Source organism: Dicentrarchus labrax, unplaced genomic scaffold, assembly GCF_905237075.1.
Source record: "Dicentrarchus labrax unplaced genomic scaffold, dlabrax2021, whole genome shotgun sequence".
NCBI lineage: Eukaryota > Metazoa > Chordata > Actinopteri > Moronidae > Dicentrarchus > Dicentrarchus labrax.
Window position 1 is genome coordinate 12,277,067 of NW_026136721.1, and position 13,349 is coordinate 12,290,415.

Here is a 13,349-nt window from a genome sequence, read left to right on the forward strand (position 1 = left end):
GCTTTCTTGCTGACAGGACAACATTGATACCACTTTCATGTCCGATAAATATAAGGTTACAGTTAGCATCCAGTTAGCTTAGCTTCTGTTCAAAGGTAAACAAAGAAAAAAGAGCTCCTGCCAGCACTTCTAAAGCTCATTAATTAACATGTCGTATCTCATTTAAATCCGTACCAAAGAAAAGTGTGAAAATGCCATGGTGTAATTGTGCTGGGATTATATCTTGGCTGTGTGCGACGTCGTCGACAATGAAGTCCAAGTTTTCAGACAGTGAAGCAAATTTTCACATTTGCACACATTTGACTGCTGAACTTGTGTAGTCTGTGTTTATTCACCCGAAACAGCCAGTGTACCAACTGGAAAGACATTGTTAGCTAGCTTACAGCTAGCTCTCTATACCTATCATTACAGCTAGCTAACAATGTACAGTGTCAGAGTAAATCTGTGTGGCAGCTCAGCCTCTAACTGAACTCAGAACTCGCTACAGACTCTGGTTCTTTCCCTCCAGTCTCTCTCCTTTTCCTTCTTGCCCCCGTAGGTTTATGAAAAAGATTGATAAAGCCTGCGATAATGAATTTTCACTCGAGCTGAAAAATGTTCAACTCGCATGGCGGCCCAGGGCGAATTTGCATCTAATCGCATCTTTTCATTGGATATTTATGCAATCGTGCTACCTCTGCACTTTACAATTTGCTTGGTGTTCTGTCTGACTTCACAGTAATGGTTATAGTGAACCAGCTGAGACTCCTCAACTTGATGTTTTTACTCTTCAGTCATTGTGTTAAGCTAAGCTAACCATCTCCTAGCTGTAGCTTCATATTTAACGGACAGATATGAAAGTGGAGTTTCTCATCTACTCTCAGCAGGAAAGTAAATCAGGGTTTTTCCCAAAATGTTAAACCATTCCTTTAAAGGAGAAATATGAAAATAGTTGTGATCAAAATGGAAAAAAAAGGTCAAAGAGGGAAATGAACGGGCATATCTCAACACTGAAATTGAATTTTCTTGTCGAATGAGAGAAAGAACTGAGGGCATGTAGTGCCACCAAATGAAAAAGGTTCGAGGGCAGAAACAAAGTACTTGCTCTTTCAAAGGCAAATATTCTCACTTGGTTGGGTGCTGCCACTGGTGGAATAACAGTTTCAAGTTCAGAGGAAGATGAACAGCAGTAACTGCAAAGTATGCGCATTAGCATGCACCACAGCGAGTTATCAGATGGAATAATATAAAGAAAAAAACTCCAGAAAAACATCCAAAATGCAAAAGGTTTGACCAAGGGTGTTCAACTTTCTCCTACTCACTCTGAGTTGATTTCCAAAACAAATTCCACATACATCCTCTCTTTCTTCGAACATACTCTACACATGCTTACACAAAAAACATACACAGGCGCACACACTCACCACGTCAATGATTTGTAGCAGTGTGAGGCCGAGTTCCACCACGATGGGTGCAGAGTCGTTTTGGACGGGTCTTTCCAGCCGACTGTAGTTTACCATCAGGTCACGATACAGCTTCCTCTGGTACACACCACCATAACAACCTGCAGCAAGAAGAGGATGCACAATGAAAACGTGAGAGGAGAAGCATCAATGGCACAAAAGGGAAGGAAGAAAGAGAAGAGGGTAAAGGATAGAAGTCGTTTGGGGTGTATGTTTGGAGAGGAGGGGGAAATATTAAATAATAATTGATGGGGGGTAACAGAGAAGGCAAGAAGAGTAACAGGTGAGAAATGGAAGAATGTCATGGTACATATAAAGAGAGACACAGACGCAATGGTGGCAGAAACTGACAAATTAATTTTGTACTGTCTTTAACAAAGACTCAATCAACCCGGTGCTTTAATAAGACATACTCAAAATATCACACATAGGCCCATTAATGCCTGAAATCTAATCAGTGCTATTATTGTTATTTCCAACATTATTCATGCTGCACCAAATCCCTCAAGAAACCCTGATTAAGTCGTGATGTGCTGAACATAATGAGCACTTTATTAACTCATTGAACTTTAATTGTGTTGACTGTGTTTTCGTTTTGTCTCTCCTGTATTCATTAGGCCTCATCAAGAGGTTTACGCTGAACAACGAGGCATTCATCTTTAACAGGAATGAATATTACAGCGCAGTCCCTGAGGCAAAAAGAAAATCAGTCGGTCACAAAGTCGCTGGCTTCGTTCCTCTTCTGCGAATACTTCTGTCAGAGGAAAATTTGATGCAAAAAGGCTTTGACTGATCAGGAGAGTCTGTCTCACATAAGCCAGGTTTGCTAATTTTTATTTTATGATACTGTAGAATCATGTCAACATCATCAACCTCCTGACACACAATCCTGCATCATGTTGGTACTGACCAAATTAACCCAAATAAAATGATTCCATGTCCCTAAACTCCTCTTATTTGATTTAATTTTGGGTCCACATTAGCTTAATTGAAATAGAGGCTATTCTTCTGCCATAGAAAACAAAATCACACTGCAACACACCATACCACCAAATCGCATATGAACCAGACAAACTGAAAGAAAATGATAAAAAATACAAAACAACAAACAGCTCAGAAAGTGAAACACTCTAGAGCTAAGTAATATTGCTAAGTATTTCATATGTCACTGAAGGACATTTATCAAAACAGTTAAACACGGAAGTGCAATTGATATTTTAGCTACTGTAACTTTGATGCCATTTAAGTAAACATTAAAATGTATCTTTCTTTGTTTCCTTAATTACAAGCACAGGCACAAAGTTAACAATAATTAACTGTATTTAATGCATTTTATTTTTATTTTTTTTACTGTTTTTGTAAAATAAATTTACCACCAGTAGTCGAATACGGTCATAAGAGACTGTCCTCTGATGAAGAATGACAGCCCCAGTTGTTACAGCGAGTGCTGCAAAACCACAGAACATGATGTAAAAACATGACCACTTGTCACCTTTTCCCCTCCTTATGGGAAAAGACCCCTCCCCCATCTTTTTCTCATACATGTCAAATATGCCTTAAACATGGTCATTCACAATCCAGCATTATAGAGGTTTAGATTGTTGAACTGGCCAAACAGGCACATCCTTCACATGCAACTCTACCATTTAAATGTTTTAGTGGTATCACTTATACTAATCCTTTAAGTCCCGATGTTTAATATTCAGTATACAAACATTTAATAAATGGTTTATAACATAGTTGTAAGCAGATATAATGTTTATTTATAAAAACAATAACTTATCCTGTGGGCTGCAATAAGGAGGGGCTGGTACCTGAACAGATAATATTATATAATTGTTGAAAAATACTGAACATTAATAAATACTTGAGGATTGTGTCATTTTCCTGATATAGGAATAATTTGAAAGATACCATAATCACATAAAAATTCCAAACACAGTGGCTTTAAGTCTCACGTCAAGGTTGCCACCAGCACAACATTTACAAAACTTCCAGACTCCCTCATCCGTCAGTGTCTCATCTCAGCCAGAACTGAAAAGGTCTCAGCCTGCATCTCCCCAGTGACCCCTTTCCAAATTAGATGTTGTCTCAACATATTCCAGCAATTACAGATTGACAGCCAAGACGTGAGTGCAGCCACAATGACTGAGTGGATGACTAATTAGTTAATGAGGGGAAACATAAACAAAGACAGCTCGCTGTGTGTCTGTGCAAGGGTGTCGGCGAGTGTCAGATGGGGTACCCCTAAATCTTGGCGTGACAGGGGATCTGCATAATGGGTGAGAGTGGCAGCCAGCAAAAGTGTTGTGAGTCGATGGAGTGAAGCGAGCCGAGCAAAAACAAGCTAAACACAGTTGGGCTTAACAGTAAAGAGCCCTGTCAGGGAGCCACTGGAAAAACGAACACATCTGTGAATGGGTGGCGACATGAGATATACTGCAGTTAATCTATAATAGTACATTTAATTAAGTCAATCCTCCTGTTTCCTAGGGGAATACATCAGCTGTTTGTTTGCGACGAAGTAAACACCGGATATCTGTTTTCTACAATAATTCTTCTTGTCCAGTTTAAACAGCAACATATCTCCTGCCCATGTGACAGAATATGGTACACAGTAGGTTCTGAACAATTTGTTGTCCAGGCTTCATGCAAAGAAACATGGAGAGTACTTCTTACTCCATGAGGGCAAGGCAGGTTTATCTGTATAGCACCTTTCAGCAACAAGACATTCAAAGCTTTTTACATTAAGAAAAGATATAAAAGAAAGAGATTTTAAAAGAGATTTTAAAGAGTAAAACCAAAATAAAATGATAATAATAATAAGCTAAAACAGAATAAAAGACATTAAAAGGTAGTTACTACACTGCAGCTAAAGTGCAGTTCAAGTCATGAATAAACAGTCCAAAGTTTAATTTAATAAAATGCAGTGGCAAACAGAAAAGTTTTCCTGATGAAACAAACTTTTGGTGACATTGCTGGCCTTGTCAGTCTCATCAGCAGGGCAGCAGAGAGCTGTTCTCTCTTTTTGTCATTTTTTCGTTATCAGCAAGGTTGGTGTTACAGAGTGCACTTGGTTGGGATGGAGGCAGGCGACGTGACAGTGACCTGAGGGGGGGTTGAATTTAATGCAAGCGTTGACCAGCGCTTGCATTTTCTCAGTGAATCCCAAAAGGGAAGCGAGAAACACACATCTTATGAAACCACCTTGGACAGACTGAGCTACTAACTGGTACAGTAGACTGCACTAGATATATTCAGCATGTTTTTGGTTAGTTAGTTGTGATGACTTATCCCAGTGCGTCCCAATGTGTCTGTGTGTCTGTGTTATCAGACTGAGCTTTGGTTTGCACCGGGGCATCTTCCTGAGAGCTGCATGTTTATCCCTACAGTGTCCCATATGTGACGCTCCATGTCAGTAGTTGAGTAGTTATGTAAGGTCTCTCTTACTCACCACTCTCTCTGTATACCTCCTTCTTCTTCATATGTGCTGAATCTTTGTATTCACAAAGCCTTATTAAGGTTATAATAGTGCATTGTTTTGCATGTACAGTACCTGGAATAACATGCAGAACAATCTAAAACTTACCTAATTTCCATCCTAAGCATATTTCACTACTTTGACATAATATACACTAAAACTGTAAAATGTAAAGTGTATCATCTCATAAAGATCTTGTTTTTGCTGACCTCCAGTAGTTTAACTTCTAACCTTGCTGTTGTGATGTAGAAGTGTACTTCAGGGTGTGTCAGTACACAATGACATCACTGTTGGGTGTGGTTTAAGTGAAACAGAGCACACTTATGGCCACACCCACCAGTGATGTGATGAGAGGTGAAATATACATTTTACTAATGCTGAAAATGTACAGATCAATATCACTTGACAAAAAGCAATTGAAAACATTGTTCATTTGACCAAATAAATGATTCACCCAAAATACTGTATGGAGGTAACCAGGTGTAATAGTGTTTATAAAAACAATACAAGGAGGCGAAAAACATGATCTTTCTATCAAAGGCTCTTGTTTTGGACCTTTCACATGGCACATTAAACCTGAAATATCTTTCAAATAATGGAGGTGTGGGTCAATAAACACACTCTGTTGTAAGACTTATTTTGGTTTTGAGGTCTAGACATATAAACCGGTGTGTCTCTAAGATTAAAAAAAGAAGCAATTGCAGTTTTACAGCTTGTAAAAACATGTCCTGCAGTCGGGGAAAACTGACACAATCTGACATGACTGGCTAAAGCGTATTCATCAAAGGTTCCCTGCATTCCCCGATATGTTATTTTTTTGTTGGGCTGTTTGTTTCTTAAATCTCCACAATAGAGGTGGCAAGAGAAAATTTAGCTTAATAGTCAGAATGGACACAATTATTAGAATAAAACCCTTGTTGAAATATACACACTATCAATCTTAATGTTAGTCAATGGATATTGTACATTACTTTCCAGAATAAGACTCTGACCAACTGGTCTCTATCTCCCCAACTGTAGCATTGTCTAAAAGCAAAGCTCTAGAGAACTCAGTAGACCTACAATCATTAATGCCACCATCAGTCACACCAAGAAATTATATTATTCTATCTATTTTTTTGTCACAAATAGGGTTGGTTTTTTTTTCTGTGTAAGATAACTAGATAAACTTGTTTTGTCTCTCTCTGACCTTACAAAGATGTTTTTGTTACAATCACTGACAAGAAAAATGGAAACAGCACTTTGTATTATCTTGCTGTTGACAGGTGCCATACAAATAAACTAGTTTTATACATTTCATTCTGTTGCATTATAGCATATGAATGAATGCAAGAATGGATGAATGAAAGAATGAATGAATGAATGTATGTAGGGACAGATGGACAGATGATTAAACAATTAATTGAAATGAAGTAAAAGCTCAGCCTCAAAGCCTCTCTGCTCCCACGAAACACTACAAGAAAAAGTGCTGTTACAGGGTTGTTGTGAGCGATAAGAGCAAATATGTCACCTCTTGTTCAACATCAGCGTACTAGTGTACTCTACTTGGCTGACAGTGTGACCTGTCACGTTAAACGAGGTCACAAGGGTTTTAAGGAAGACCGGATTACTGTCTCATTATATGTTGTGGAGCCCTGAGGGCAACTACAGCAGTGTGGTAAATCTAAACAGTAAAAAAAGTGTCCGTCCGCACTCTCCATCTCCTGCTTTCACACCATCTCTCCCTTGAGTCTTTCCACATGTTTGTAGTTGCAAGTGTGTGTGTACAGCAGCAGCAAATGGATCAATCAATACACACAAGTTCTCCATCCCTACCCACTCACAATTTATGGATTCTCACATTTTACTGATACAGGCTTGCTCACCTTTCCATCATTCTCTTCTCTGCTCTATGTATCTCGTCATTATTTAAGCTATGATCTGAGAGGATGGTTGGAATACCAAGTTGGTATAGAAATGTGAGTGGGGAAGATGGATAAGCAACACTCTTTCCTGCCTCATCACTATTAACTTTTTGTGGCCTGTGGGGTTGCACTACTCGAGTATAAGTATTGGAACGCACTGTATAGAGTGCATTTAGCTTTTGAATTTCTTTAGCTAATTTCTTATTTTGTTTTAATTTATTCAAAGCTCTTTATCTGTTTCCTACCTCTTTAGATGGTTTCTTGTGATGCTGTAACGTGAATTTCCCCTCTGGGGATCTATAAACTTGTATTTTATCTTATCTCAATTGTTCTAAAGGAGGATGTTTAAAAGGCGGTGGTTGTCAAGGGCAGCTGTGTAAGCCAGGACTGTTCTGAAAATCAACATAATGCTAACAGCACTGTTTTAAATTGACCAATAGGTCAAATAATACTGTACATATGAGTCAGTGCTGCTTGTTTTAATCCTTTCAAATGGCTTAAAGAGGTTATATGACACAACAATTTCTCTTGCACCTGAAACACACGACAGACTGAATGTACCCAAAGTTTACAGCGTCACTGAATTCACTTGAATTCTTCTGAATCATTTTAATTTAACAAAACATGATGTTTTGTTTAAGGGCAGCAGTGAACTCTCGTACAATGCACCACAGAAATAAAATGTGTTGCATTTTTCGACCCCATTCAGCACCACGTTTCAAAGTGGCAAACATCTGCTCGTAGGGTTAGAGAATGTGATTGTAGCAGAAGAGATGAGGTACAGCACCTTAAATTTCTATCCAGCAAATTTTCATTCTCACATTAATTTGTCTCATATTCACTTCAGTTGAAATGTGTGTATAATGGAGCAAGCATGCATTTTCTGTTTAGATGCAAGCTTGAGGCCAGCGCCTGCAGACTTGCAGGTAACCTTTGCTCAACTATTCCCTGCTGTTTTTGAAATGTGTTCACATGTTTAGAAATGAGGAAGTTATCAATTTAGCGATCTGCCATCACTGTGTTTTGTACAATATTGCAGCATCTCATACACTGTTTACAGAATGTGATGTCAAACCATGACATCCTTTTCAGGGGCATTTTCAGTGGATAGATCACCCTACCTAGAAAACACTACCTTGACAAACATTCACATTCAACACTTAAAAGACTTAATATGGCCCAACATTCCATGGCCAAACTTCCACTTCTATCCTCTCCTCCCAGACTGCAACTGTTTTCAATTTCCATCAATAAACCCAGCACTCACTGATTTGCTACACGATCCACAACTTCAATAGATGCACTGAACATACTAACACAGACAGAGCCCTAACATAGCCTGAAGGCATCTATCCATTTCAAATGGCTACCATATATCTCTCTCATCGCATTAGTGACCTCTCGTATTTCCATTCAGAGCCCACTGGGGGCCTCATTCGATCCTCAATCATTAAAGCTCATTTATATTGTACAGAAATAAAAAAGGTTTCTTTTATTACTGAGAGGCCGCAGCAGTAGACACACAGGCAATTCACTTTATGAGTTGTTCACCCTTGAAAGTACTTGCTGCCTTCAAAATCATTTTTATAGACTTGGTGTCCATGGTGCGCTCATTTGTTCCTGTCACAGGCAATGACACTCACAGCTGTAACAAATCATTGAGACAAAACCTGCCACAGGTTTGACATGAAATATCCATGAGTATCGATCTAAAACAAACCCAATGCTCAGTGAAATTCAAGAATGCCCTTTTTGTTTTGTCGATTTATTTGCCTAAATGCAGTTTGGTTATAATCATACAGTTTTATCACAGCAATCTCAATGCATGTCCTTAAAGAGGTACTCCAATAATTTAGTATGTTACTTTCATAAAGGTGGTGAGGTTGTGAGAGCCAGGTAAAAAAAATAAGTAATAAGTATCAATAAGTAGAGTGTGAGAAATCTTGCCCTTTAGTCCCTAGTATGGGTCAGGCTCCAAATAACTGGATCCTACCACAATGCAATGGGATGGCATCTTTTTGTTAGACTCACGTGTACATCTTAAAAACTCCACATGTCCAGTTCGCAACAAAGGCTTTCTGTTGTAAATTTGTCCCGATCAAATTGCATCTCATCATCAGGGTTATTTTCACCAGAGCCACATCAGACTTTATACAACTGCTTTCACAGACTGAGTGGCACTAACCATGACCAGTAATCTGATTTTTATGTTTAATATTAAGAGAGTTAACCACAAAAACACCTGTGGATCTCCAAGTATCCCAGCTCTCTACTCAGCTATGTTTAACAACAAATTGCCCCTGAGGGATAATAATGATGTCCCTGATCCTTATTTCTGGATATTTATTTTACTTCTGCATACTGTATATTGAAACATGCAATTCTTATTTATAAGTTATGTGTCTCAATATCTAGAGGATGGAATTATTTGTGCACATTGAGGGTATATTCCCAATATGCTAAAGGCAGTTTGTGTAAGTGTAACTATCAACGCAGTGACAATTTAACAACATGGTCTGCCAGTAGTAGAACTGTGGAACAAGTAAAATGAGCAGATGGTTGCACTGACATGCAACCATCATTAAATGAGACAACTATTTTGTGTGGCTGACAACAGCATACACACACCTTGCATGATCTAAAGTGATAAAATGTAACATGGCACACACCCATAGCTTCTCTGCAGGCCATGTTTAGGAAATAGTTTAGTTAGTACAGTAGAGAGCAGCTGTAGAAAACGATACAAAATTTAACACCCCGAGGCAAAATTCTAATCTGGGCTTTTCCCGTCTTAGTGTGCCCCATATTGGAGCGTTCAAGGGCCAGAAGGCAACCCCTAACAGCTTGCTGCTCACAGCAATATTGACTTCACATTTGAGGACAGTAGGACAGTGCCAGTGTATTTAGTGCCCCCAAGAGGCAGTTTGGTTTGCTGACAGTAGTCAAAATAAATAGCAATAAATACGCAATGAATAAAGAACACAATGGACCACTGTCACCGTGACCATTTGAGTGAAACCAATAAAAACAAGAGATAACCTGCTGTTACATAGCAACTAGTTTCAAAGGCCAGAAGCTAGTGGGATGAAGCACAAAACGCCCTGAGACAGTTTTCTCTTATACAGGTTACACTGTTCAGCTTGCAGAGTACTTTTAAAGAGCTTTATTGTTATCATAGCTAATGCATATCTACATGATTACATTTTCCTTGACGGATGTTTCTTTGATTTTTCACATACAAGTTGCTGGTGCAAATAATGGATTCTTCTCATTATCACATTATATGCGTTATTTTAGTCTTCATCTTGAATGTTTCTCCTCCTCCTCAAGTTATAGAAAAGCACCAGCAGGCACCTGTTAGGGTATTAGCTGCAATCTCATGAAGGAATTTACTAGAAACTAGATACAATTTAACTCAAAAACATGACAAAACTCACAAGGACTATCCCACCACAGAGAAAGATTAAATATTGATTAGCCACAGGCATGCTAAACATCAAGTAGACTTGGACAAGTACAAAATCGAAACACATTAAAGCAGCTGGTACACAGATATCACTATAAGATCAATACATATCCAGAATCTGAAAAGCAAAGAAGACAGTAGGATGGAATCTGACCTGGTCAACTAATTTTCCTCAAGAATATTAAACAAGGCCACTTTGTTATCTTGTGGAAATAAGTTGCAAAGAGCATTTCCTCTGACCCAAGAGTACACACAAACATGTAGTAGTCTCATGCATCATTCAAGGTTTCCTGCTTTTGCTTCACATTTTCAAGAACGAATCCATTTATGCTGTGGTGCAGTGTTATTAGTTTCGAAAAAAGTTTTCTTAAACCTGCATTGCGGAACTTTTGTCTCCCCCTCCTGGCAGTGAGAGTAATAACAAAAACACTATTAACGGGTGCTTATGAGACGTGCCTACACCAGCCTACTTCATCGCTATGGTTGCTCCCCCTTTCAGCTCTGGCAAACCAATCATTGCTGGTTGATGTAAACTCTGATATACTGCAGAATACAGAGAGATTTACAGGTGTGATGGGCTTAATCAACATTGTGTGAACTCATTTGGCAAGGGCTTGAATGTACAGGTGTTCATTTATATGTAAAAGTCCCACGCGGCACCTTTAAACCTGCAGTAACTGATTAGGCTATAAACATATTATCACGTAATAAAGTTGTGATGGCAAACCTCTTCGCAAATCCATGCCTATTTACACAAAGTCATCTTTCTGGCCACTTGATGAATATAAGTCCAATATTCATTCTCCTTTTAGCTCGTTTTTGGTCTCCACCAACTCCTGAGGGAAAAATGTGGCTCATTAGCTGCCCGGTATGCCTGGAAACAAAGGTGATGAGAATGAGACTGAACCAAAACAGTCAAGTTGCAAAGCAATGACCAGAAATATTCTAAAACACTCAGTAGCATCAAGGGTAACTGCAAAGTGGAGCAATAATAGTTTCTTAATTTGTCAACCCTTACACACTATAGGTAGACATTTTCTTTCATTATTGATATACAAATGTTTATTTGTGCATGTTAATTTCATACAAAACCTCAACCAACTCTCCACCGTTTAACACTAGCTATGGGAGCTTGATTAAGGAAAATATACAAAAGGCCAAAAAGCATATCAAAAGGGTCTTTAATCAGTCAGCCAAATTTCCATCAGGGTAGTTGAGGGTGATGAATAGTAAACTACAACTACTCAGCAACCATAGAGAATGTCTTGTGTCTGAGTCACCCTGGATGTAGACCCATGAATCATCCAGTTCCAATTTAATTATCATTTACATTCAATATCAACTAAAACATTTTAACAAGGGTCATTCTCAAACAACTGCAGTAGCAAAACAGTATTTTGCTCATATGTAACACAAGCTGGTCGGAACCAATTCAAGTGTCTGCAAGTTTGAAACTGGGACACACATTTTACAGAAATTTGGGAACGCAATTACACCCACGTTGAATCAGTGACAACAACAAGAAAGAGTGTTTTAAGCTCTACTTTCCCCCACTTTTATTGTGCACTATGTATTATAGTCAGGTGTTTCCTGGTTTGTTTCAGGAAAGAACTTTCATTAGCAACGACTGTTGAAAACGTCTGTAACAACCTAACTGCAAATTTAGATAATCACATGTTCAGTAAGCCGTGACAAGACTGTGTCCAGATTACATGACACACTACACTTAGAAAGGAATTGGAGGGACAGAGGGTGGACATAACAATACAAACTGCTAATTATGTGAACATTGGTGAATATGCCACATGGTACTTTTGGAAGAGCTTAAGATTTCACTCCAAAAGAAGGAATCCCTTCACGAAGAGATAAAAGAGGTAGCTAAAAATCTACTTGGAACATGGCATTCCAGAGATTTTGCTAGAAGGTTCAAAGATGTTTACACATGCTGTTAAGACATCTTATGAGGAACGTGAGACTTAATTTGGGGTGTCTGTGAAACTACACTTACTGCTGCTCGTATATAGAGCCTTAGTAATTGAAATTTAGTTGATTTTTAAAGCTGCAGTAGGTAACTTTTATAAAAAATAAGCTTTTGTCATATTTGCTGAAATTTTAACTGTGTTCTGACAGTAGAACATGATAGAGATAATCTGTGTAAAAATCTGGGTCCTCTGTCTCGTTCTAGTGGTCCTAATGGCATTTGCAAGAATCAACAGGGCTTGGATGAAAACAACCAATCAGAGCTGCGAAAGACAGAAATATGCTTTGGGTTGGAAGCTTGAAGATAATTGATTGTTGAGTCTAATTCACAGGGTCCCAAAGCATCTGTATTTATTGTCATGGGACTGCGCCTCAACAATCAATTATCTTTCTTGGCTCTGATTGGTTGTTTTAATTCAGGCCCAGTGGATTCTTACAATTAGGACTTATTTACCATTAGGAGCACTGGGAGGAGCCAGAGGAACCTAAACAATTCACAGATTATTTAATATAATATGACAAAAGGTTGTGTCCAGTCTGTATGTTATTCAACAACACTCTGCAACCTGTTGGGAGAACATGTGAGGACACAGATACAGAGAGGACCCTCTTCACCTGTGTGCATTTTGGAGCTTATAAGTGAGGAATATCAATCCTGCTCCATTTAACAAAAACCTACATTAACTGTACTGTAGTTCATTGATCAATTAATCATTAATCAAGACTAGTTGTTCACATCTACTGGGTGTGTGATGTATCTGTGTCAAGACCTTCCCTTTTTTTCTCTTCTCTTTCAGTCAGAGCAAATATGTACCAAAAAAGTAGGTTTCGTCAGTAAAACATGAAACCAGAAGATGTATTTTAGTAGCATTCGTGTAGCTACAGAATAGATCCAGAATGTAAACCAGGGATTCACACACATTACAGAGATTTAACCTCCTCTGAGGGTCCTCTCTGGTCCACTCCTGTCACGCATAGATCCAACAATCCTTTAGCTGCAGATTACACTGCAGGGATGAGTGGCCCCAGTGGGCTCCTTGCATCACGCAGGGATGCCCTCCTTATTCTGGGCCAGA

At 38.7% G+C, this 13,349-nt stretch overlaps 1 protein-coding gene across 2 annotated transcripts in view; it reads right to left on the minus strand.

Annotated features, from left to right (window-relative positions):
• Positions 1–13,349, minus strand: part of LOC127354902 (neuronal acetylcholine receptor subunit non-alpha-3-like) — a 66,316-nt gene that overhangs the window by 31,451 nt on the left and 21,516 nt on the right. The window contains exon 2 of one of the 2 annotated variants that reach the window (XM_051385217.1): positions 1,404–1,543. The exons of the other annotated variant lie outside the window; for it this stretch is intronic. Coding sequence (XP_051241177.1) covers positions 1,404–1,543 — 140 coding nt within the window. The remainder of the gene's footprint in view (positions 1–1,403; positions 1,544–13,349) is intronic. 2 annotated transcript variants of the gene reach the window in all.